The following is a 21160-nucleotide window of genomic DNA, read 5'->3' as shown; positions in this document are numbered from 1 at the left end:
GAGCATGCCAGGCACTCCTGTCTTCTACTGCCTCCCGCAGTTTGGTCAAACTCATGCTGTTAGCTTCGAGAACACTATCCAACCATCTCGTCCTCTGTCGTCCCCTTCTCCTTGTGCCCTCCATCTTTCCCAACATCAGGGTTTTTTCCAGGGAGTCTTCTCTTCTCATGAGGTGGCCAAAGTATTGGAGCCTCAGCTTCACGATCTGTCCTTCCAGTGAGCACTCAGGGCTGATTTCCTTAAGAATGGAGAGGTTTGATCTTCTTGCAGTCCATGGGACTCTCAAGAGTCTCTCCCAACACCATAATTCAAAAGCATCAATTCTTTGGCGATCAGCCTTCTTTATGGTCCAGCTCTCAGGAAATGGTTTATTAGCCAGCAACACGTAGTGGGTTGGGTGCAGTGGTGTGGTAAGGGCAGGATTTTGTGATAGAGGTCCAAGGTTCCACTCAGCAAAATGAGGAGGGCTGGCTTATCACATTTTGAAGTCAATGAAGCAATGCATGTTACAGTCAAAGGATTGTAATAAACCCAGCGAAACCATGGTAGTCCTGTTTTGCATTGTCTGGTGGCAGCTTTTATGGACTGTAGTCTACTGCATTGGGTGTAACGAAGTTCTGAAACAAGTTGGCAAGTGTTTCTCAGTATTTGATTTTATTTAAAAACATTAAAAACTCTCTCTGTGTGTGCACGCGCACTGCAAGATGTACATATATGTGGTTATAGATGAGTTGTTCTGCAACGGGGTAAGTGAGAATCTGTGACAATTAAATCTTAAATATCTGCAAAATCAGCACAGAGTATTCATAATATATCTATTTTATTTTTGTTCCATAAAATTTATATACCACTTGATTGTAGGAAAAACCCAAGGCAGTTTACAAATAAAAAAATAAAGCAATCAGAATTATCACTATTTTTTTTAGCAACCATAATTTAAAACATACATAAAGTTAAAACCACAATAGAATATACTAGAAACAAATTTAAACCCGTACAAACTTGCAAAACATCTGGGTAGGCTTCATGGGTGTAGCATGGGGGGGCAGCCCCCCCCCCAGGTCCACAAAAATGATTGACAAGCATTGAAAGTACTCGGTTATCTAAGGTTCTGTCCCCCCACCCCAGCAGAAGCCTGCCCCCCGCAATGTCCTATTTACGGGGTATTTTTACACCTGATTTCCTTTAAAAAAAAAAGCTGAACAACGTTGGCTGCCCCTCCCTAACAAAAATAAGAATATCTTCCGCAGGCGCTCAAAGCAGCTGTGATTGCTGCTAACGAAACCTCAGCAGCCTGGAACGGAGAGAGCAGTTCGACTTCGTGCCCGAAGTGTCGGGAAAACCTGATTGTGTCGTTTCCCCGCTTGGAGCCGCTCTGCCCTCCGCCCTCGCTGGCCAATCCGTAGTAGGTCGCATTTTGACGGACACTTCGAACGCCCATTCACGCCGCGGCCCGTGCAAAGCATGTCGGGCCTTCGTGCTTCTAACCTGAGGCAGCGGGTTTTTCTAAACCCCTCCCGAACCTCTACTTCCTTCCAGCTTTGCTGCAGCTGCCGATCCATTCTGAAAGGGCGGGAAAGGCAGCGGAAGGTCCCGCTTCTTCAGAAACCGAGAGGAGTTCGTAAGCACCGGGTGGGTTTCGTGCGGGGGTCTCGCAGGCCGCCTTGGCTAAGGAAGTCCTCCGAGGCGGGGCGGGGAGAGCCGGTTCACACTGGCGCTTCCTCTTCAGTTTCGCACGAGGAGAGGGGAGGAGGAATAGCCCTCCCTCTGCATGTACTGAGGCTCGAATTTTGGGTGTTATAATTGCTATTACCTTCATTTTGCTATCTTAACTGGCACCCTCAGGTCCCCAGGGCGGGTTACAACAATTAAAAGTGTGTGTGTGTGTGTGTGTGTGTGTCCACACACACACACTATACACTACACACACACACACACACACACACACACACTATACACTATATATATACAAACACACACACACAATATCTATATATAGTGTCAAAAGCCAGGGAGACTTTGTATGTTTGTGTGTGCATACACTCTCTCTCTCTCTCTCTCTCTCTCTCTCTCTCTCTCTCTAATCTACATACACTGTACAGTTACAGATAGGAAGCCGTGTTGGTCTGCCGTAGTCAAAACAAAAATTTTTTTTCCTTCCAGTAGCACCTTAAAGACCAACTAAGTTAGTTCTTGGTATGAGCTTTCGTGTGCATGCATCTGAAGAAGTGTGCATGCACACGAAAGCTCATACCAAGAACTAACTTAGTTGGTCTTTAAGGTGCTACTGGAAGGAAAAAATTTTTTTGTTTTGATACACTGTACATTCTCTCTCTCTCTATACATATAATATATAGTGTTAAATGGGAGCCGACTGGCTCCCATTTTTAACAAAATGCCCCCCTCTAGCCTTCCTTAAAAACAGTAGGAAGGGGCCTGGCTGCCTCCTGGAGCTGAAGGTCTACTTCCACCTACTTGAAGGACTGCCTCGCCCCCAATGTGTACCATCTTCACTGCTTAGATCTGCAGAACTCACACTTTTACAAGTGCTGTATCACGTTTGCCCCACGTTTACAAGTCAACAGCACCCTCACTTCAGAACTCCCTGCACATTAATATTAGGCAGGTTCCTTCCCTGTATTTTTCTCCCCCCAGTGCTTGCTAAAGCCTTCTTTGTTCATGAAAGCGTACCCAGGCATATAATTTTAGTAACTGTGATGTGTTTAAAAATGGCTGGTTTTATTTTATATTCTTTCCCCACCCTGCCCATTGGCTGGGGGAAGTGGGGGTGCCCCATTGTGCATATGGAAGTTCTTGCATGGGTGTCTGCTGATGGGACTCCTTAGTTGAATCCTGCTCAGTGATACCCACCAGTAGTAATGCTACTTTCCTACCAGGGTGGGAGGGAGCCTAACTTCTTTAAAAGACACCTCCACAGAAGCCAGTAAAGTCTATAAATCTGATGCCCACCCTTTTCCATATAGCATAAGTTGATTGAAAAGGCATGCTCTCACCAACTACAGTAGTACCTTGGGTTACAAACACCTCAGTTACAAACACTCCGGGATACAGACTCTGCTAACCCAGAAGTAGTACCTTGGGTTAAGAACTTTACCTCAGGATGAGATCAGAAATCTCATGCTGGTGGCGCAGCGGCAGCGGGAGGCCCCATTAGCTAAAGTGGTACCTCAGGTTAAGAATGGACCTCCGGAATGAGTAAGTTCGTAACCAGAGGTACCACTGTACTCCTGAAATATTGTGCTGCCTTGCCCACTAATAGATCTCAGCCTAGTGTTTAATGATCTCTACAAGATCATATACAAGTTGCAAAAACGTTACCTAATATCTCAGTCCTATTTAATATTGATTGATGTAAAACATGAGTGCTTCTGACATGAAGAAATTGTTTTGATAGTGATCTCTAAGTGTGAGACTGGTTCTGGATCAGCATTTCTAGTCTAAACAGGCTACAATCCTTTTTTAAAAAACTTACACAGCTACCTGAAAATTCTGCTACTACTACACTGACATGCAATTCATTATCAGAAAGGATTTATAGTTGCTGAAATTAGAAAAGTTAAATGATGCAAATTTCCCCTACATTATTGCAGAACAATGCAAAGGGCTTCACGACTTAAGAGGGAGCTGCATTTGCTGACTACACAGCCGCCGCCAGGAATTACTTGCTGGCAGAATGGAAGCCGTATAGATGATCTTGAAGCCCGTATGTATCTGTCTGGATTCGATCTTTTCTGCCCTCCATACCTCAGTAACCCAGCAACAATAAACAAAACAATATACAAATAGTTAGAGGTTAGAATCTATAACTTATATACATAAGCATTAATTAAAAGTTCCAGAGAACTTTCAGTTTTGCCTTTTCTGTATGCATGCAAATATACTGCATACTGTATTTAGAAGCAACTTCCATAAAAAAATTTGGATTTGTTTCAGAGTAAACTTGCGTGGTGCCAAAAAGCATGCAGTGAAGGATGGTGGGGAGCTGCAGTCCAACCACTTCTGGAGAGCTATGGATTCCCCAGCCCTTTTCTAGATTGTTTTAATGCAATTATTTCATTTAGTTTTTTGCCAATGATTCACAGGAATTTGAGGAAATGTTGCTTAAGAAGCTGAACTTAGTTGCGATTAATAATGAAAGGGAAGGTGTTGTGTATATCAGAATTATGTATACAGTCATACCTTGGGTTACAGCCGCTTCAGGTTGCATCTTTTCGGGTTGCGGACTGCCGCAATCCAGAAGTACCGGAACGGGTTACTTCCGGGTTTCAGCGGTCGTGCATGCACAGAAGTGCTAAATTGTGCTTTGCGCATGTGCAGACGCGGATTGCGAACGTGCATCCCACACGGATCACGTTCGCAACCCATGCTTCCACTGTATAATCCATAAAAAGTAAAGATACTAGGTCATCTGCATAGCAGGAAATAGAGAAGTAGCTCCTTTTTCTAAAACAAATGTTTGGTGTAGCAAAGATTAGAAGATGCTCATAATTTTCTAATTCTTTTTGGACAGAAATTTATTTTTTTTAGCCAGTATAAAGAACCTTTCCTGGAAGATAAAAATACATCTTCATCCAAGGCTTTTTAGAATTCTGGCACTGAACAATAAGTCTGAAAAATAAATAATTATTACATTCCTTGTAACTTTTGTTGTTTTCCTGCCTAGTTCCTTGGATAGATGTATTTTGAAGATATTATGAATATATTGTGGCTTATGTGATCAAACTTTGTTTTTGCAGTGACTGAAGCAGTTACCTAAAGAGGGCAGTATTGATGTATCTTAATATGTCTTTTTCTCTTTAGAATTGTTGGGTTCTGCAGATACACCATACGAGAAAGGAATTTTTAACTTGGAAATAGTTGTGCCTGAAAGTTAAGTGGATTTTTGAAAAATTTTTGTACTTCAATGTATTAAGCAGATATGGAATGGTAGGTTTGTTAAATACAGCTCATGAGACTGCAGTTCCTTTTACAGGATTAGGAACTAGAGAGCTGTTAAACTGCTTTAAGATCAAGCTGATTCCTCTAGATCAGGCATGTCCAACAGGGAGTAGATTGCAGGCGCTTGGAAGTTGGACGTGCCTACTCTAGATCTAGTAAGTGAGATCAATGTTATGCAAATGGGTGCAACAGGAGTTCTCCTAACACTCCAAACAATAGCTTTTGGTGGCATGTAGGGGACTGCAGAGGTAAGGAAGTGTAAACCCTGTTTGCTTAAATAGGATACCACAATTGGATATCACACTCATCGTTCTGCCCGGACACTGAGGTCCAGCACCGAGGGCCTTCTGGTGGTTCCCTCGCTGCGAGAAGCCAAGTTACAGGGAACCAGGCAGAGGACCTTCTCGGTAGTGGCACCTACCCTGTTGAATGCCCTCCCACCAGATGTCAAAGAGAAAAACAACTACCAGACTTGAAGAAGACAACTGAAGGCAGCCCTGTTTAGAGAAGCTTTTAATGTTTAATAGACTATTGTATTTTAATATTTTGTTGGAAGCCGCCCAGAGTGGCTGGGGAAACCCAGCCAGATTGGCAGGGTATAAATAATATTATTATTATTATTATTATTATTATTATTATTATTATTATTATGATGCTCATGCATGTTCAGAAATGGATAAGAATGAGGGATTTGTGGGTGTTAACTTGTGAAAATTCTCTTTCAAAATAAGAGAACCAACTGTTTTTTAATTAGGTATCCATTTGAACCCCCAAAGATACGCTTTCTGACTCCCATCTACCATCCCAACATTGACTCAGCTGGAAGAATTTGCCTTGATGTTCTCAGATTGCCACCTAAGGTAATGAGTTGCCTCTCTTACAGGGATTGATGAGAGCAGCAGTAGGCCTCCTGGCACAGCTGTTCCTATCTGCAAGTGCAGATCCTGCTGTGCGTATTGGTTGAAAGAGGCCACTTGCTTGTATTTCCCTACTGAGGAGACCTGGACACAAACAGTTACAGTCAACTGGTCTAAGCTCCTTGTAAACCTCATCTTTTCTTAATTGCCTTTGGTTGTGTGTGGCACAGGTGGCATTGATGCTTTTGGGGTTTTGAGTACCACATATTATTGCAGCATGTTAATCTGGCTATGCGTATTGATAATACTGAAGTTTGTGAGTGTCACTGTGACACAGGGTTTGGAGGGGGGGAAATAGTTTACTGGGGGTTATTCTAAGATTTTTTCAGAAGTACATAAAGAGTTAAAAAAAAGAGGGCAGCACACCCCTCCAAAATCAGCTCAATAAATAAAGAGGATGAAGGGTGGTCTCCTCAAGCCACAGAATGTAGAGTGAGATTTAGAAAAGAGAATTTAGGGAAGGAATGTGAATTGGACTACTTAAGCCCCTCACCACTATCTGGAGGAAACAGAAGCACTCCTGTTATTGGAAGAGAATACATGGCAATATTTTGTTGCATGTCACACTTGTATATATTAATTGATATACAGGTTGCTTCTAAATTTCTGCAATTTTGCCCAGAAAATCTTGGGGGAAATTATAGCTTGGGCCTGCAAAGTAGCTCCCAACAAAACACACTTCTCTTTGTATCATAATACCCCCACTCACCCAAGTAATTTTTTGTTCTCTGCAGGGTGCATGGAGACCGTCTTTGAATATTGCTACTTTGCTGACTTCAATACAGATACTTATGAATGAACCCAACCCTGATGACCCCCTCATGGCTGACATAGTAAGTTTCCTCCTTTATTTTGGTGGAATGTGTGTTGTATTTTTGGAAGCTATAACTATGCTATAACTCTGTCTGTGAAGGGATGTGAAGAAACCACAGAGTGCAATAGATGTACCTCTTGCAGTTCATTTCTTTGGGGTACAAATTTTCCAGTAATACAACTGAGAAAAGGCCATGTTGACCTAGAAGTTGGGATGGGGGTGGGACGAGGTGGGAGGTGCTCAAATAGAATGTGTTTTGTTGACAGTGAGGTCAACGCTTTCTACCTTGAAACATCATGCTTAAAAATGGATGGATGGGTATATATGTGTTGCATACAGGATACAAAATATGGCCATTGCAGTCTTCCTAAATACCTAGTGTGGTTAAGTAGTCTTCCATGCGGTCTAGTAAATCTGTCATCAAACGTAACTATGGTCTTATGGTTGAGAGGCCATAATTATCCTTGTCTCTTACTTTTTCCTTTTTCTTTTTTTTAATTATATCTAGTCCTCTGAGTATAAATACAACAAGCAAACATTCCTCAAAAATGCCAGACAATGGACAGAGAAGTATGCAAGCCAGACAACAATGGTAAGGAAAGTATATCACTTTTGTTAGAGAGGAATGGGGTGTAGGTTAATCTTCACATGTGCAGTCTTGCTGTGCCCAACGGAATACTTCAAATCTGCGTCACCTATAATTGCCCATCTTCCTATAATTGAGTTTGTGGGATGGAAATACTATGAATGTGCCATGAAACACAAGTGTCTGGATTAACTTCTCCCTTGTAGACTACCTTTTCTGGCAATGGGAGTTTTTGTTTTGCTTTCTTGGCCACGTTGTCATAACTCTAAACTGTCATAGAAAAATGCAGGGATTGTTCAGAGTTTATTGTATTTTATTTGTGTCTGATCTTGTAGAATTTGCCTTGGGTAAGAATATTTGGAAGTTACCCTATTGCAAACATTTTATATGGAATTTTATTTGGCTTGCAGTATGGTTCTAAATCTGCAGACAGCACGCATCCTCTGTGTATTTGTATGAAGTGAGGAATTCATCAGCAGAGACGCAGATCTTTTGGTAAAATCATTCCAGTACCCCAGGCCAAACACACATTGATTCTAGGGAAATTTAGGATATGGGATCAGCCTTGTTCACTGATCTGGGAAATAATTTCTAGAAATTCTCCCAGTTACATCTGGTCTACATATGCAGCGAAACAAGTTTCTTTTTTTAATACAGTAAGCCCACAACTTAGGCACATTTAACTTGTGCGCATTCAGCTTTACGCGCTTGGCAATAAATAAATAAAGGGCAGGTGTCTGACGTTGGCAATTCTACCTGTGTTTTGACTTCATGTGAATTTTGGCTTTAGTGTGATCCCTGGAACACACCTCCCGCGTAAGTTGCAGGATTCATATAACTTAGTTCACCGTTGACATCTTATATTGCTTAAACTAACTTGAGAAGCTAGTTTGACAGCTGCTGATACAGTTTTAAAGGGTGCATGAGACCACAGAGCACACCAGGAAGCTTCAGAGATTGGTCTGCCAATATCATTCGCCTACATCATGCAAGGACCATTAGGGTCCCTGCAAAAAGAATCAGTTAGGATTCCATAGCGGGTAGTTAATAACCTTCCTGTGAAATGATCACTGTAAACACTTTCAAAGATGAGTGCTTTTAACCTGAATGTCAAGCTGCTCACCTGCAGGGCTTTAAACCATTGTGCTCCAGAGTTAGGTTAGAAGGAGATAAGCTTGTCATGAGATGAAGGTCTATCCTCATAAAACAAGTCTACCAGTGTGCAGTCGTATCTTGGAAGTTGAACGGAATCCGTTCCAGAAGTCCGTATGACTTCCAAAACATTCAGAAACCAAAGCGCGGCTTCTGATTGGCGGCAGGAAGCTCTGTCGGACGTTCCCAAAATAGTTCGCAAACCAGAACAGTCACTTCCATGTTGGCAGTGTTTGGGAGCCAAAACGTTCGAGAACTAAGCTGTTCGAAAACCAAAGTACGACTGTAGTTATTCTGGCCTCTTCCCAGTCACATAATTGGTTATAGCATTCCAGACAAGCAAACTGGGTCATTTGAGGAGTGGAGAGGAGATGACAAAGCATGGTTAAGGGCAGGCTGAGAGATCGTCTTTTGACATTCTGCATATACAGTGCTACCTCGGGTTAAGTACTTAATTCGTTCTGGAGGTCTGTTCTTAACCTGAATCTGTTCTTAACCTGAAGCACCACTTTAGCTAATGGGGCCTCCTGCTGCTGCCGGAGCAAGATTTCTGTTCTTATCCTGAAGCAAAGTTCTTAACCTGAAGCACTATTTCTGGTTTAGCGGAGTGTGTAACCTGAAGCGTATGTAACCTGAAGCATATGTTACCCAAGGTACCACTGTATGCCTGATTCCTCTCTCAGTGCATTTCTGAAGTTTTTCCATATAGAACTTGATAGCTTCAAAATGATGGGGATGTAGTCTTTGGCTATGATCTTAATGCTTGATAGGATATTTCACCTCCTACTGTAACATCTGTCTGAAAGCATTACTGTTCCATTTCTTCAGTGAGCATGGAATACCATTCCAAAAGCCCTAGGCTGCAGGTGTTACTGTTTTTGTTTGTTATCATGGTATATTTTTTTGTGTTTTTATGTTGTAAACTGCCCTGTTATCCTTGGATGAAGGGCGGAATAGAAATTTAATAAGTAATAATAATTTCCCCCACTTGCAGTCTGAAGTGGTACAGTCCATTCTGCCACCTCCATCACTTTAACCCTAATCAGTCTTGCATGTAGGGGCACTGCCATTACAAAAGGGGCTGTGCCTTTAGACTGCCCCCATTGTTGCATGGTTGTTTCTGTATTCCAAGTGTTCAGGGCAAACGTCTGTAGTGGGAGACAGCTGTTCTCTTGTAGGCTTCCTGCACTTTTTAGAACTCTTAATTGTTCAAACATTTGGCTGGCTCCCTATTCAATCTGGTTTAGAACCCTGATTTCCTTGCCTTTCTTCTGTAACTTTTCACTTGTCTGTTCATAAAGTGGATCCCTAACTTTCTGTTTGTTGTAGTTGCTCATTATTAGCATAGAATGGACAAATCAAAAGACTGGTGGGCACATGAGACTTGGGTCTTAGTTATATTTAGGAGCTAAGGAGTCAGGGCAACTCCCAAGCAAAACATGTTTGGGAATGCAAATGCCACCATTCAGGGGAGCAAGGATTTAATGCATACTATAAAGGTCTGTATTCTACAGTGACTGAAAGCTGGGGAGTGAATAGAATAGCAGGAAATAAACTTTGAGGGAGCACTTACTACTGGAGTCATCCATGCTAGAGCACCCAACCCAGCAGCAGCAATGAAGCAGAAAGCAGATGTAGCAATCAGCTCTGTATAAATTATCCTGTGTCATCTTCAACAGTTTTGTGTGCCCCAATAAAGCACAGAGTGGTCTTCAGTAATTCACAACTATGCCTTCTACTTTTATTGAAATTTCCAGGTAAATTGGGATGAAATTACACAGCTGAAACACTTGGGGGCATCTGAACCTTAAATAATACAGCTTCTTTCATAGTTGCACTTTCTTGTTTCTAAACTAATGTGAAGAAGCTGATTCTTCTTAGGCTGTCAGAGGAATTTCAGCTTTGGATAAATTTGGCCTGCTTGTAGAAAGAACTGATTTCTGTTTGGAGGTAGCATCTCCATGTTGCCCAGAATTTGCTTGTAAAAGAACTGGTATATCCAGTGCTTTTCTTCTAGGCAAAAAGATGCCGGTACTGCATACCCTTGAGTGCCCCCAGAAAAAAAGTACTGGGTATATCTGTGCTATGGAAGTAATCTATGAACAGCCTGTGCAAATCTTGCAGAGCCATACATATTGTATTGCACAAATTTCTGAAAAAGTTCTTCTAATTCCCAGAACACGTAAGAATAGTCCAGTGATAGAGGAAAAGGCACATTTTCTCTTCTGTAGCACCTCAAGTTTGGCTGCCAGGCCACTAAATGTGGTGAGCTGTATAATGAGGATCTATGGGAATTCTGGGTGGGGTAGTAAGAGGGTGAGGAATTAGCTGATTTGTGTCTTTAAAGAACAAAATGTGCCCTATGACTTTTGAAGTCTTAACTTGGGGAGTCTGCATACTTGCAAGATGTGAATGAAAGCATTGGTCCTTTGAGCAAAGTGTGAACACAAAAACCAATATTTTTCTCTCTCACTTGGTTTTCTCTGATGTTATTCCAGACTTTGGAAACCACCGATGAAGAGAACCACCAAAGTGCAGCCAACCTACCCAAGGATTCTCACATTTCCCAGAAAAGGAAAGGAAGCAGTATCAGTGGATTGTCCAAAAGACCTTGCTCAGAAACATAGAAGCTTTGCTGTCATGCAGTATCCCAGTCTCTAGCTCTCTGTGTGTTTCAGTGTTCCTTTCCATCTCTTAAGTAGACTTGTTGCAATTAATGTACTATTTACTTGTTATATGCAATGCCTCTAAGGCTGTGTCAGTGATGCAATATAGCACTTGTCTGTTTTTAAAAACATCTTATTTTACTTCTGCAGATTTCTTAAGTTCTTTACAGCAATTTTCTCTTTCGCTGCCTAATTTGTGTATTTTGCTGTATTTTGCGCATGTTTTGAATGAAGGCACCACTGAGAGAATAATAAATAACATATTTAGTTCTGCTATGACTAATGGTCATGAATGGTGTTTAAACTATTTCTGGAAGCTAAAGTTGTGTACCTTTGGCCTCATTTGCTGGACTACAGATGAGTGCAAATAATATTTTATGTATCTGCTCCTTTCTTGGCAGCTTTGTAAGTTTGAAGACACCTTCAGCAAGTTGAGCATTGGTCTGAAGGATGCACAGTTCCAAGGACGAACTCATGGTTTGCATGCCCAGGTTTCAATCCCTCACTGTTTAATTAGAGAAGTATCTCTAGTGTGCTGGATTCCTCCTCTAAATTTAAGGTGTGACAGTGAAGACAGAAGCAGCACTAAAAACAATTAGGCATGTTTAACTGTAAAAGTGCAGTGTGAGTTTGGCTTTTCCTTGTGGACGCTGCTCTTTACCAATGTTGCTAAACCTTTAGTGCACTTTACTAAACCTGTTACATTTAATATAATATTTTTAGGTAATTAGTAGTAAAAGTGGTACATGCAACAAAATGCACCAGTGTATTCTTAGAGAAGCACACCTATTCTGGGTCAAAGCTAAAATGAACAGGTCTTTAATCAGTATAAGTACAGCCAGTTGCGAACATACCTTTGAATAAATTACTAAAAATAACTGTACACACCCATAGCTACTGTTATACTTCCACCCAAGTAAGCAATTCTTTGGATATATAACATTTTTCAGAAATATAATTTTATTCACAGGCAACAAAACTGCATCAAGCATTCCATCTACTTTCCCATTGCATCCCCACGTTGAATTAAAAATGGGTAAGGTTGTATTTTTTAAATAGTCATTTTGCAAGGTGTGTTTGAGGAAAAGTTGAGCACATGCCTATGGAGAAGACTGGATAGTGTCTTTATTAGAACTGGGATGTGAAGAAAATTGGACTGAAACTGTGTTTTGACTTTAATCCCAATTTTTCCAACTCTGAAAAGAAACCTAAGCATAACTCTTGTAAACAGATTATACAGTAGGTTTAAATATTGGTTCAGAACGTATTTTGGCAAAGGCCTACGCTAGCAAATTATCAGCCATACAATTTATTACATTTTGTCTTTGACAGAAGGCAGTTACTGCTACCTTCCAGCAGGAACTATATTGCCTATATGTCGATATTTGGGGTTTTCTTCCCCCAAAGTAATCCTCCTAGTGAGCAAACTGCCAAAACACTGGTAGAGGGGAAAACAATATTAGGCCATTTGAATGTATGGGAAACAGAGGTAATAAATTATTTTGGGTCACGATGGGGGTGTTAGAACATGGGAACACAAAACAAACCTGGGTCAGACCAATGGCTCACCTAGTCCAGAATTCAGTTCCCCCAGTGGCCAGTCAGATGCCTACAGAAGCCTGCAAGCAGGGCATGAGCACAGCAAGTGGGATTAAATTGTTAACTGGAATTAAAATTATTTTAGTGTAATCAGTTTTGCTGGGAATCTTCTACATTAAAGTGTGTGTATGTGTGTGTGTGCATGTATATACAAGCACACACAAATAGATACACAGGCAGCAACTCATTTACGTGCATCCGATTGATGTGTGACCATGCACGCATCATGGCAACCCAGGCGGGCTTATGCATGCTTTGCCATCGCACGTGATGACCCAGAACATAGCCCCTGCGGAAATCAGGGGTTGCCTGTATATCACAAAATAGAATTCCAAAATTTATGTATAGGTGGCACAGTCTAAGATTTTAACACTCCAAAGAAACATGAAGCAGATTTTTTTAAAAAAAGCCTCTTTGCACAATAAACATATATCATTCATTCGATATTCAGGGCAGCTGAAACAAAGCATTTATCACAGTTCAAAGTGAGGGTAGGGCAGGTTTAAATGAAAACCCCTTGTAATTTGCATCATTTTCCTAACACAATTTTAGAGAGCAGGCGATTGTATCATATAATCAAAACGTAAGCTCAGAGAGGTGCATTTGCAAGTAAACATTCTTCATTGCAGTGCTATGATGGGGAGGAGAGGGAATACTATCCCTTGCACAGTTCCCTGAGTTTCCTCCTGCTCCCCCACTGCCATATACTCCACATCATAGTGCTGAAATGGGGTAGATGAGAAATACTGTCTCTGGGAAAGAATGTCAGTTTTCATGATTAAAAAACTTTAATCCCTTTTCTCATGCTTTCATATGAAGAGGCTGTGAAAAAATGCATCATGCCTAAATAGTGTATGTGTGTCAGGACGTGTCTTCCACGCAAATAACTTTACTTTCTCAGACTTTGTGTCCCTACCTGACTGTTGCCCCAGCTGTGTCTCTTGCATCATTTTTGGGGGGGTTCAATTGTGTTTTTTTAAAATAAGAAAGTCAAATCTGACAAAATCCCAATTTAGCAACCAAACTTGCAGACCAAGCATACAATTGTATACACATCTAAATTTCCTCAACGTGTTCCAAATACAGAATTTGAGACCATCTGGACTGGTATAGAATTGTAGAGGTTCTCAGTATTTCATTATACTGTGTGTGTTTTTTCAAATGACTATGCTATTACTAAGATTTTTCAAAAATTGAAGGAACTCTGAAGAGCTTAGTTCACATTCCAATCCTTGTGGGTTAGCCAGCTATATTAATCTGCCTTAAAAACAACAACTTTGATGTACCGTTTTGTTCTTCAGCTATCTGAAGTCACAGGCTATCAAAATTGTGTATAAGCCTCTTTTAAAGCCGACTGTCACTGAAGTGGGAGTGTTCATTCATTCATCTCCTTGGGCCTTCCTATAAAGGCATGAAATGCAAGACCCAGATAAGATTTGGGGGTGAGGAGGGGTTTTCTTGAAGAGTTGATGTAATGCTTCAGCAGCTAGTTTGTCTTTGGTGCTGTCAAATCAGACTCCTTTATTAAAAGAGAGGCTTTCACTTTCTGTCTGAGATTATGTCTGTCTTGTGTCCCCCCCCCCCCCATATTTCCCAAACCACACTTGCTGTGATGTTAGATAATGCTGGTACTTACTAGCATACAGACTGGAGCTCGTTCACCTTCATGCATGTCACTAGAGAACTCTTAAACCTGATGACTGGCAACTGAACACATGAACCAACTCAGCTGGAAAACATTGAGTTTATATCTGTGGCGATACATCTGTGATAAGATTATGCCTGGACACAAGCTGTCGCAAGGAATGAGCATGTAGGAACAAGCCTGAGGGTTTGTGGTTCCCCGACTAAGTCATAGAAACAAAATAAAGCATGGCTTTAAAATTAACAATTTTTTAATTTTCTACAAGGTCTTCCAGAGTGCTTTACACATCAATATACAAAAAAAAAAAGAAAAGAAAAAGATGACACAAGGTCAAAAAGAGAGGGCAAATGGCTATATAGCTCTCTATATAAATATACACATAATATACAAACACGCTCATGCTAGCATCGTATGCCATCATATATGGCAATGTGTATATACAGACAATAACAAACATGGTGTGTAAAGGCATTTAAATTGATACTTCCTGTGGTTGATTTTGGACGTATTGATGCTACAAGTTGTAGGAATTTTGCATTTCTAAAAGTTGACTGAGCTGCGCTCAAACTTACAGCCCCAAGGAGGACAATTCTTTCCAGGTATGGATGGTTAATACTAATTCTAGTTCTGGAGAAGCTGAGCAGCAAAAGGGCTTACCACTATATGTGTTGCATCTTTTTCTCTAGGCCATAATGAATCGTCCCAAGACATTTAAGCCAGCTTCCATTCATACACTGTTTAAGTAAGCCAAAGTAGCAAGTGGGGACTTCAAGAGTTCTGGAGTTCTACCCAACCAGAACACTGTAGTAACCAAAATTATTTCGGCAGAATCATCCTTAAGGGGACTGAAGGAAAAGGCACCTGGTGTGTTTGTAACATTTTTCCATATCCTCCTCTGTGTTTCAGTCTACATTTCTCTCCTGACAATATTAAGAACTTTCCTAAAAGCAGAACTACATATGTAGTCTAGACTATATGCTTGATAGTGTGCTCTGCAAGGTATTAAAATGTTAGCAATAAAATCCCCTATGACAGGAATTTTTTCCTACCTCCCTTGACAAGTTATTAATTGATAACTATGCCTTCTCAGAAAAAAAGAGGGGGGAAAACCAGCCTGGAAATTAACCTGGACAATTCCAGCAAGCTGTAGTTGTTAAACAGTTGGGATAATTTCTGTATCTTGCACTTTCTAGAAGCATCCATCAAGATCCATCAAGCAGCAAGTTACATCTTAACCTTCTAGTGGCTTCAATTAAGGTTTGTTCCTGTGCCAATCAAAATTTAGTCCTGTGTCACTGTTTCCCATCTGTCAGTAGGACTATAGTTCTTACTGAGAGCATAGGTGCTTTCAGGTGGAAAAGCAAGAGATGTGAGTTTGCTTTCATGATTTCTATATGTAAGTTGCAAAGAAGGCGAGAGGATAATTGAAGGCTGAATTGCAGAACCGGAGCAATGCAACTGGATTCTGGAATCTGTAAATGGTTGGGCTTTAGCTGCAGTTGCCCTTTGTTGGGCTTGGCTTAGAGGGCAAGAATACTTTTTTATGTTGGGGATTTCTGGCTTATGGTGAATATATCTGGGCCTTAAATTTCTTTTCAGTCTTTCACTGTACTCAAGTCTTCTTCCTTGCAACACCAGCAGTTTTTTAAAAAATGAGGGGGTGCTACAAGGTAGAATATCTATCCATTATGTGCTCATTAGGATGAGTTTACATGAGTTCCAAAAGATTATGGAAACACACCAAATTCATTACACTGCATTTTAGCTCATGTTTTGCATTTATGGGCTTCAGTGAGACCAGGAACAAGCAATTCATTCTACCCTAAATGGTGAACCTAAAATGTGGCATGGTTTGGCTCTTGACATGGCACAACCTTGCCACTGACTTGTCACTGCCCTGGGATTCTCACTTCATTTTTAGGTGCCTTAGAAGTAAATTTTAGACATCTGCAGCCTGGATAGGTGCATCATTCCTAAAAAAGAGAGACCAGGATTAATGAAACTGAAGCATCCCAAGTTAAAGAATAGTATGTTACCTTCATCTCCTCTTCTCCATTTGTAGAACAGAACTGATGGCATACCTCATTTCAGAGAATGAAGAGGAAAGACTGCGGTGACAATTCAGATGTTCAGCTGGTGCTGGGCTATCTATCCTGGCAGGCATTGTCATGTCTATATAGCAGCTCAGTAACTGCCTTATTTGTCATCTGTTATCGTTCTAAGGCAAGGTTCATTGGGGATAGCACTCTGTTGCCATCTGTTGTCAGCTCCACACAATTTATAAGGAGCAGGACCAGATGTATCCTGGGAAGCTGCATCATAGTTGGTTAGCAGTTTCTCGTTTTGCTACATTTTGGTTTGCTTAGGTAATAGCCTGCTTTTGTGTATCAGAAGATTGTAACTCAATGGTCCCCTGGTCGTCCCCCCACCCCTTGAAGGACCCACACTGCCTTACACACTGGTGTGGCAAGAGAGCAGAAGACAATGCTCCAGTAAGCTAGGATACATGGAGTTGGCAGCACCTTGCAGGCTCTCAAGGCCTCCCCCCCCCCCCAGAAGAAGCAATAAACTGTGCCACCCTTTCCCCAGAACAGCCATTGTCCAAAGCTGTTGGTGGCTACAGGTGGGCTCTTGCGTAGGCTTTTCACAGAGCGAATGTGTACCGGGTCTGGGAGGCTGAACGACTGTTTATAAGTGAGACGTGAAGGCTGGTGCAGGCGGTGTGGAAAACAAGGCAATCCTAAGGCTGCTCCTTGCCGGGTCTCTGCTTTCCGATGCGATGAGCAACTCATCATCAGCAAGGTAGGACAGGTGAGTGGAGAAGCCACTGTCGTGTCCTCCAGCACCTGCCTTTTGCTGGTGTGGGATGAGAGTCACTGATGGGTAGCTGTAGGCATCTAGTACCGACGAGCACCTAGGAGGCACTCTGAAGATGTCCGGTGCCTCAAATATATGATCCATGTCAGAGAAAGCAACCAGGGCCTGGGTAGAGTCATACGAGCTCTTCTCTGTGTCCTCTGACACGTAGGACTGGGCACAGCTCTCCCGGGCCTGGCTCTTCTGCCTCAGGAGCCGTAGGTCATCTCTGAAGTGTGGGTTAAACAGCAGGTAGAGCAGGGGGTTCAGGCAGGCTGGCAGAGGAAGCACCACCAGCAGCACAGACTTGATGACTTCAGGGGTAATGAGGAAGAGGCTGAGCATGGAAGAGAAGGTCAGGAAGGCCACGGGGCAATAGAGAAGGCAATTGGTGAAAATGAGCCAAGCCACATGCTTGATCATAGCACAGTCCCAGACAGAGTCAAACTCTCCTTTCAGCAGGTTGCAATAGAGGCGGATGTATGTTCCAGTGATAATGAGGAAGCAGAGGGTGTTGACTAGCACCAGGGCCACCATGAACCCCAGCATGGAAGGCTTCCCATCCAGTAGTGGGTAGGGTAGGCAGAGGGGGGATGCCCCGTACTCCCCGACAGAGAAGAGCGGCAGTGCTGCAGCCACTGAAGACAGCCCCAGGCAACTCAGCGCACCTGCCTTGACGGTGCCAAAAGAGGGCACCTTCCCATAGGTCCGCATGCATGACACCGAGAGACTGCACTGCACGGCAGCCAGGGTCAGCAGAAGGATGGAAGCCTCCGAAGCAAACACCGAGAGGAAGCCCGTCACCTGGCACCCTGCGCCCGTCTCCCACCGGGCCCCGTATTTCGCAAAGTGACCAAAGGTGATGGCGTCCACAAAGGCCAGGATGGCGCAGTACGTGCCCGTCAGCATGTTGGCTCCAGCAATGGCGCCAATGACAAACTTGACGGGGGACAGGTAGCCGGGCGAAGCAAAGACAACCGCCATGACCAGCCCATTGCACATCATGGAGACCAGCGTGATCAGCCAGACACCCAGGCGGATGACCCAGCTCTCAAACAGGTGGTCGCAGGGCTTGAAGGGGCCTGGAAGAAAAGAAGGAAGGAGCCACATTACAAACTGGATGCGGCAGCAGAGCAGCTGGCACAAGGCACTGCTGAGTACAGGATTGTGGCTCCGTAGTACAGCATCCGCTTTGCATGCAAAAGGTCCCAAGTTCAATCCCTGACATCTCCTGTTAACGTAGGAACTACTGAGCTAGGTGGACTATTGGTTTGACTCTGTATAAGGCAGCTTCTTAGGACATTTGACCATTTTGCTCCACTTATATCTGAGGAAGCAACAGGCACTTACTGAACAAGCAAGCAGAGGCTGAGGGACATCATGGCTACAATTTAAGGAGGCTCAATGCAGAAGGCAGGTCTTGTACATGCAGCTCTACAGCTTTAAAACCAGTTGCCGCAACCAGGATTTTGGAGCAGAATGTTCACAGAACAAAACGCTTCTTTTTCATTCTGATTCCGCTTATGGAGCTGGTGGGGTGGGGCAAAGAGCTAGATGGGGCATGGAAGACTGCCCCAGGCTACAACAATCCTGCTCACCCCCTCCTGAGATTTCACAAACATTGACATTCACTTTCTTTGTGGCATTAAAGACTAGAAAAATAGCTTTTCAAAAAGGGGGATTACAAATTTGCTGAATTCTTCACCCACTCCCAATTCCGTGCTTGCATAATTCAACCACAAAAGAACACAATTCTGAATGGAGCGATGTATGTAACACTCATCTGTTGCCACCACAGAAATAGTATTTGCTGGCTTCCCTTGCAACACGTATAGCAACCATCCTTTTATTTAAAGATTTAAGTGCTGTGCTTCACGACTACTTCTTACCTGGGCTTGGGGTACACTGGATGTTGGGGTGCAGCTTTGAATCCTCAAGTTCCAGCTGGAAATCATCCATATCCAGGTCATCTGGAAAGTCATACAGAAAGAAAGACCAACATCACAGGGGTGTTAATGCTTAGCTTTGCATTGTGAGCCAGACCTGTAGCTTGTTTTCATAAAGTCACTGCTGTTAAAATGGAAAGAGAGCCATCTTTGTTATACATTCCTATGTTTCTTAATCTCATAACTGGAACAATAAACCTCAGGAACATGATGGTTTATGACTTACACGACGAGGAGGAAAAAGGTGGGGTAAATAACAACAACAATAACAACAACAACAACAACATCCTATTCAAAACCAAAAAGTCAGCCCTTAATTTTGAGCCTGCTCAATCAGGTAAATGGCCGATCAAGTCCAGCATCCTGTTCTCGTGGTGGCCAACAAGATGTTGGGTAAAGATTCCTGCACTGCCGGGGGGTTGGACTAGATGACCCTCATGGTCCCTTCCAACTCTACAGTTCTATGATTTTATGCAGGAAACCCACAAGCAGGACGCAAGCACAAGAACACTCTCACTCCCTGTTATACATAGGGTAGGGCAGAAACACGAGTTACACCCGGAGAAAACTGAATTTGAAATGTTAAAAATGAGGGGGGGGGGAATTCCGCAAAGTTTATCAAATGTTACTAAAGAAGCCTTTTCAAGGAAGGCAGGTCTATTTGGAGAACTGAAACCAAGTATGCAACACAGGTCTGGATGAGGTGTGAGGGTTTTTTTGTTTTTTTAAAGTGAGGAATTAACTTTTTTGGTGGCTGCATGTTATAAAGGCAACTGTGTTGGACGGCCATGCAATGGCATCAGATACAGTCAAAGAGTAGAAGGGCAGGACAGTACATGTTGGTTCTGTAAAGAGAGAAAAAGGGAGTTCTAGCATATGTAGTGGAAATTCCCAAAAGCAGAACAGGAAAAGTTTGGTCTATGGAGGCTGGTGTCATTAACAAACATTTCCCAAAGTTTCCTTTAACGGGTCTACTGAATTCTGTGAAGCATAGCGTTCCAGAAAAATGTCAGGCACAAATACTACATATACTTACTTTGGCCAGAATTTTATTTGCTAGACTTCTGAAGGAAAGCCAAAAGCCAGGTCGATTACGGTTATAGGAGCAATTAGCAGTTATTAAATTAACAGTGATGATGAAAAATCATGAGAACTCTAAAGAGGATTTGAGTAGTCCAAACCCAGTGGTCCATCCCGTTAAGAGACACAGAAATAAATATTTTTATATAGATAAATAAGTTTCAGGAATGGGAATTGATTGCACACTGTTACAGAATACAAATTTGTATTTCTGATAAGGTAATGTGTTTTGCTCTTTTCTATAATAAGCATCATGGGGTACTGTCGTTATATGTGATTTTATAATTTACTGTGGTTTCAGATTTCTTTATTTTAAAAAAAGAATCTACCAAAATGGTTGTACTTTGCTGAGCATTAAAGAGAATTTTCCATAGCTTAAATACGAAAGTCTGTTATCTCAGCAAGAGCATAGGTATGCTGCCTCCTCTAAGACTTCTAGGAGCCAACTGAAATGTCCGGGTTTTGCCTAGTGCCTGATATGAACTGTCCTGGACCCTGCAACCATTATCTGAAGCCTTTCCTCATGTGTTTCCTACACGAGAGGTCCAGAGGGTGGGAAGACAAGAACAGGCCTTTTCTGGGGTGGCTCCCCCTTTGTGGAATGTTCTCCCCAGGGCAAAAACGTTTCTCTTTAACCAGGCTGATTAACATTCTACGTCCTTTTAAATGTGTTTGTGGGTAGGGGGTAATTGGTTGGTTTTTATTCTTGTTTTTATTATGTATTTTGTGTTCTCATTTTGTATTTCTGTGTTGTGAACCACCCTGTGATCTTCGGATGAAGGGCGGAATACAAATTTTAATTATCATCATTATCATCAAATAATATCTCCTAAGGCCGCATCCCCGCCCCAGCCATGCCTCTCACTGATCCTGCTTTGAACCCTCCTTGGGTACTTTTGCCTGGCTGGAAAGTGTCCTTGCGCTCTGGTAATGTCTGAAA

General features: G+C 42.3%; 2 protein-coding genes across 4 annotated transcripts in view; one reads left to right on the top strand and one right to left on the bottom strand.

Annotated features, from left to right (window-relative positions):
- The first annotated feature begins 1452 nt into the window (after positions 1–1452).
- UBE2T (ubiquitin conjugating enzyme E2 T) lies at positions 1453–11370 on the top strand. The gene is made up of 7 exons (XM_053393714.1): positions 1453–1632; positions 3612–3724; positions 4822–4891; positions 5714–5819; positions 6611–6709; positions 7199–7282; positions 10927–11370. The coding sequence occupies exons 2-7, from the start codon at positions 3616–3618 to the stop codon at positions 11053–11055; spliced, it is 597 nt and encodes a 198-aa protein (XP_053249689.1). The 5' UTR covers positions 1453–1632; positions 3612–3615; the 3' UTR covers positions 11056–11370.
- A 4860-nt stretch (positions 11371–16230) lies between these two features.
- LGR6 (leucine rich repeat containing G protein-coupled receptor 6) overlaps positions 16231–21160 on the bottom strand; it is a 143560-nt gene continuing 138630 nt past the window's right edge. For all 3 annotated transcript variants that reach the window (XM_053393713.1, XM_053393711.1, XM_053393712.1), the window contains 2 exons: positions 19084–19164; positions 16231–18276 (listed from right to left, as the gene is read on the bottom strand). In XM_053393713.1, the coding sequence (XP_053249688.1) occupies positions 17027–18276; positions 19084–19164 (1331 nt within the window). In that variant the 3' untranslated portion in view covers positions 16231–17026. The remainder of the gene's footprint in view (positions 18277–19083; positions 19165–21160) is intronic.

This window comes from Podarcis raffonei, chromosome 6 (genome assembly GCF_027172205.1).
Source record: "Podarcis raffonei isolate rPodRaf1 chromosome 6, rPodRaf1.pri, whole genome shotgun sequence".
In the NCBI taxonomy this organism is placed as follows: Eukaryota; Metazoa; Chordata; class Lepidosauria; order Squamata; family Lacertidae; genus Podarcis; species Podarcis raffonei.
This window is presented reverse-complemented; position numbering and strand designations above follow the sequence as displayed.

Coding starts and splice junctions, on each gene's coding strand:
- UBE2T (XM_053393714.1), top strand. CDS start 3,616: ATGCAAAGGGCTTCACGACTTAAGAGGGAGCTGCATTTGCTGACTACA. Junction 3,725..4,821: donor TATAGATGATCTTGAAGCCC/GTATGTATCTGT, acceptor TTTTCTCTTTAG/AATTGTTGGGTTCTGCAGAT. Junction 6,710..7,198: donor ACCCCCTCATGGCTGACATA/GTAAGTTTCCTC, acceptor AATTATATCTAG/TCCTCTGAGTATAAATACAA.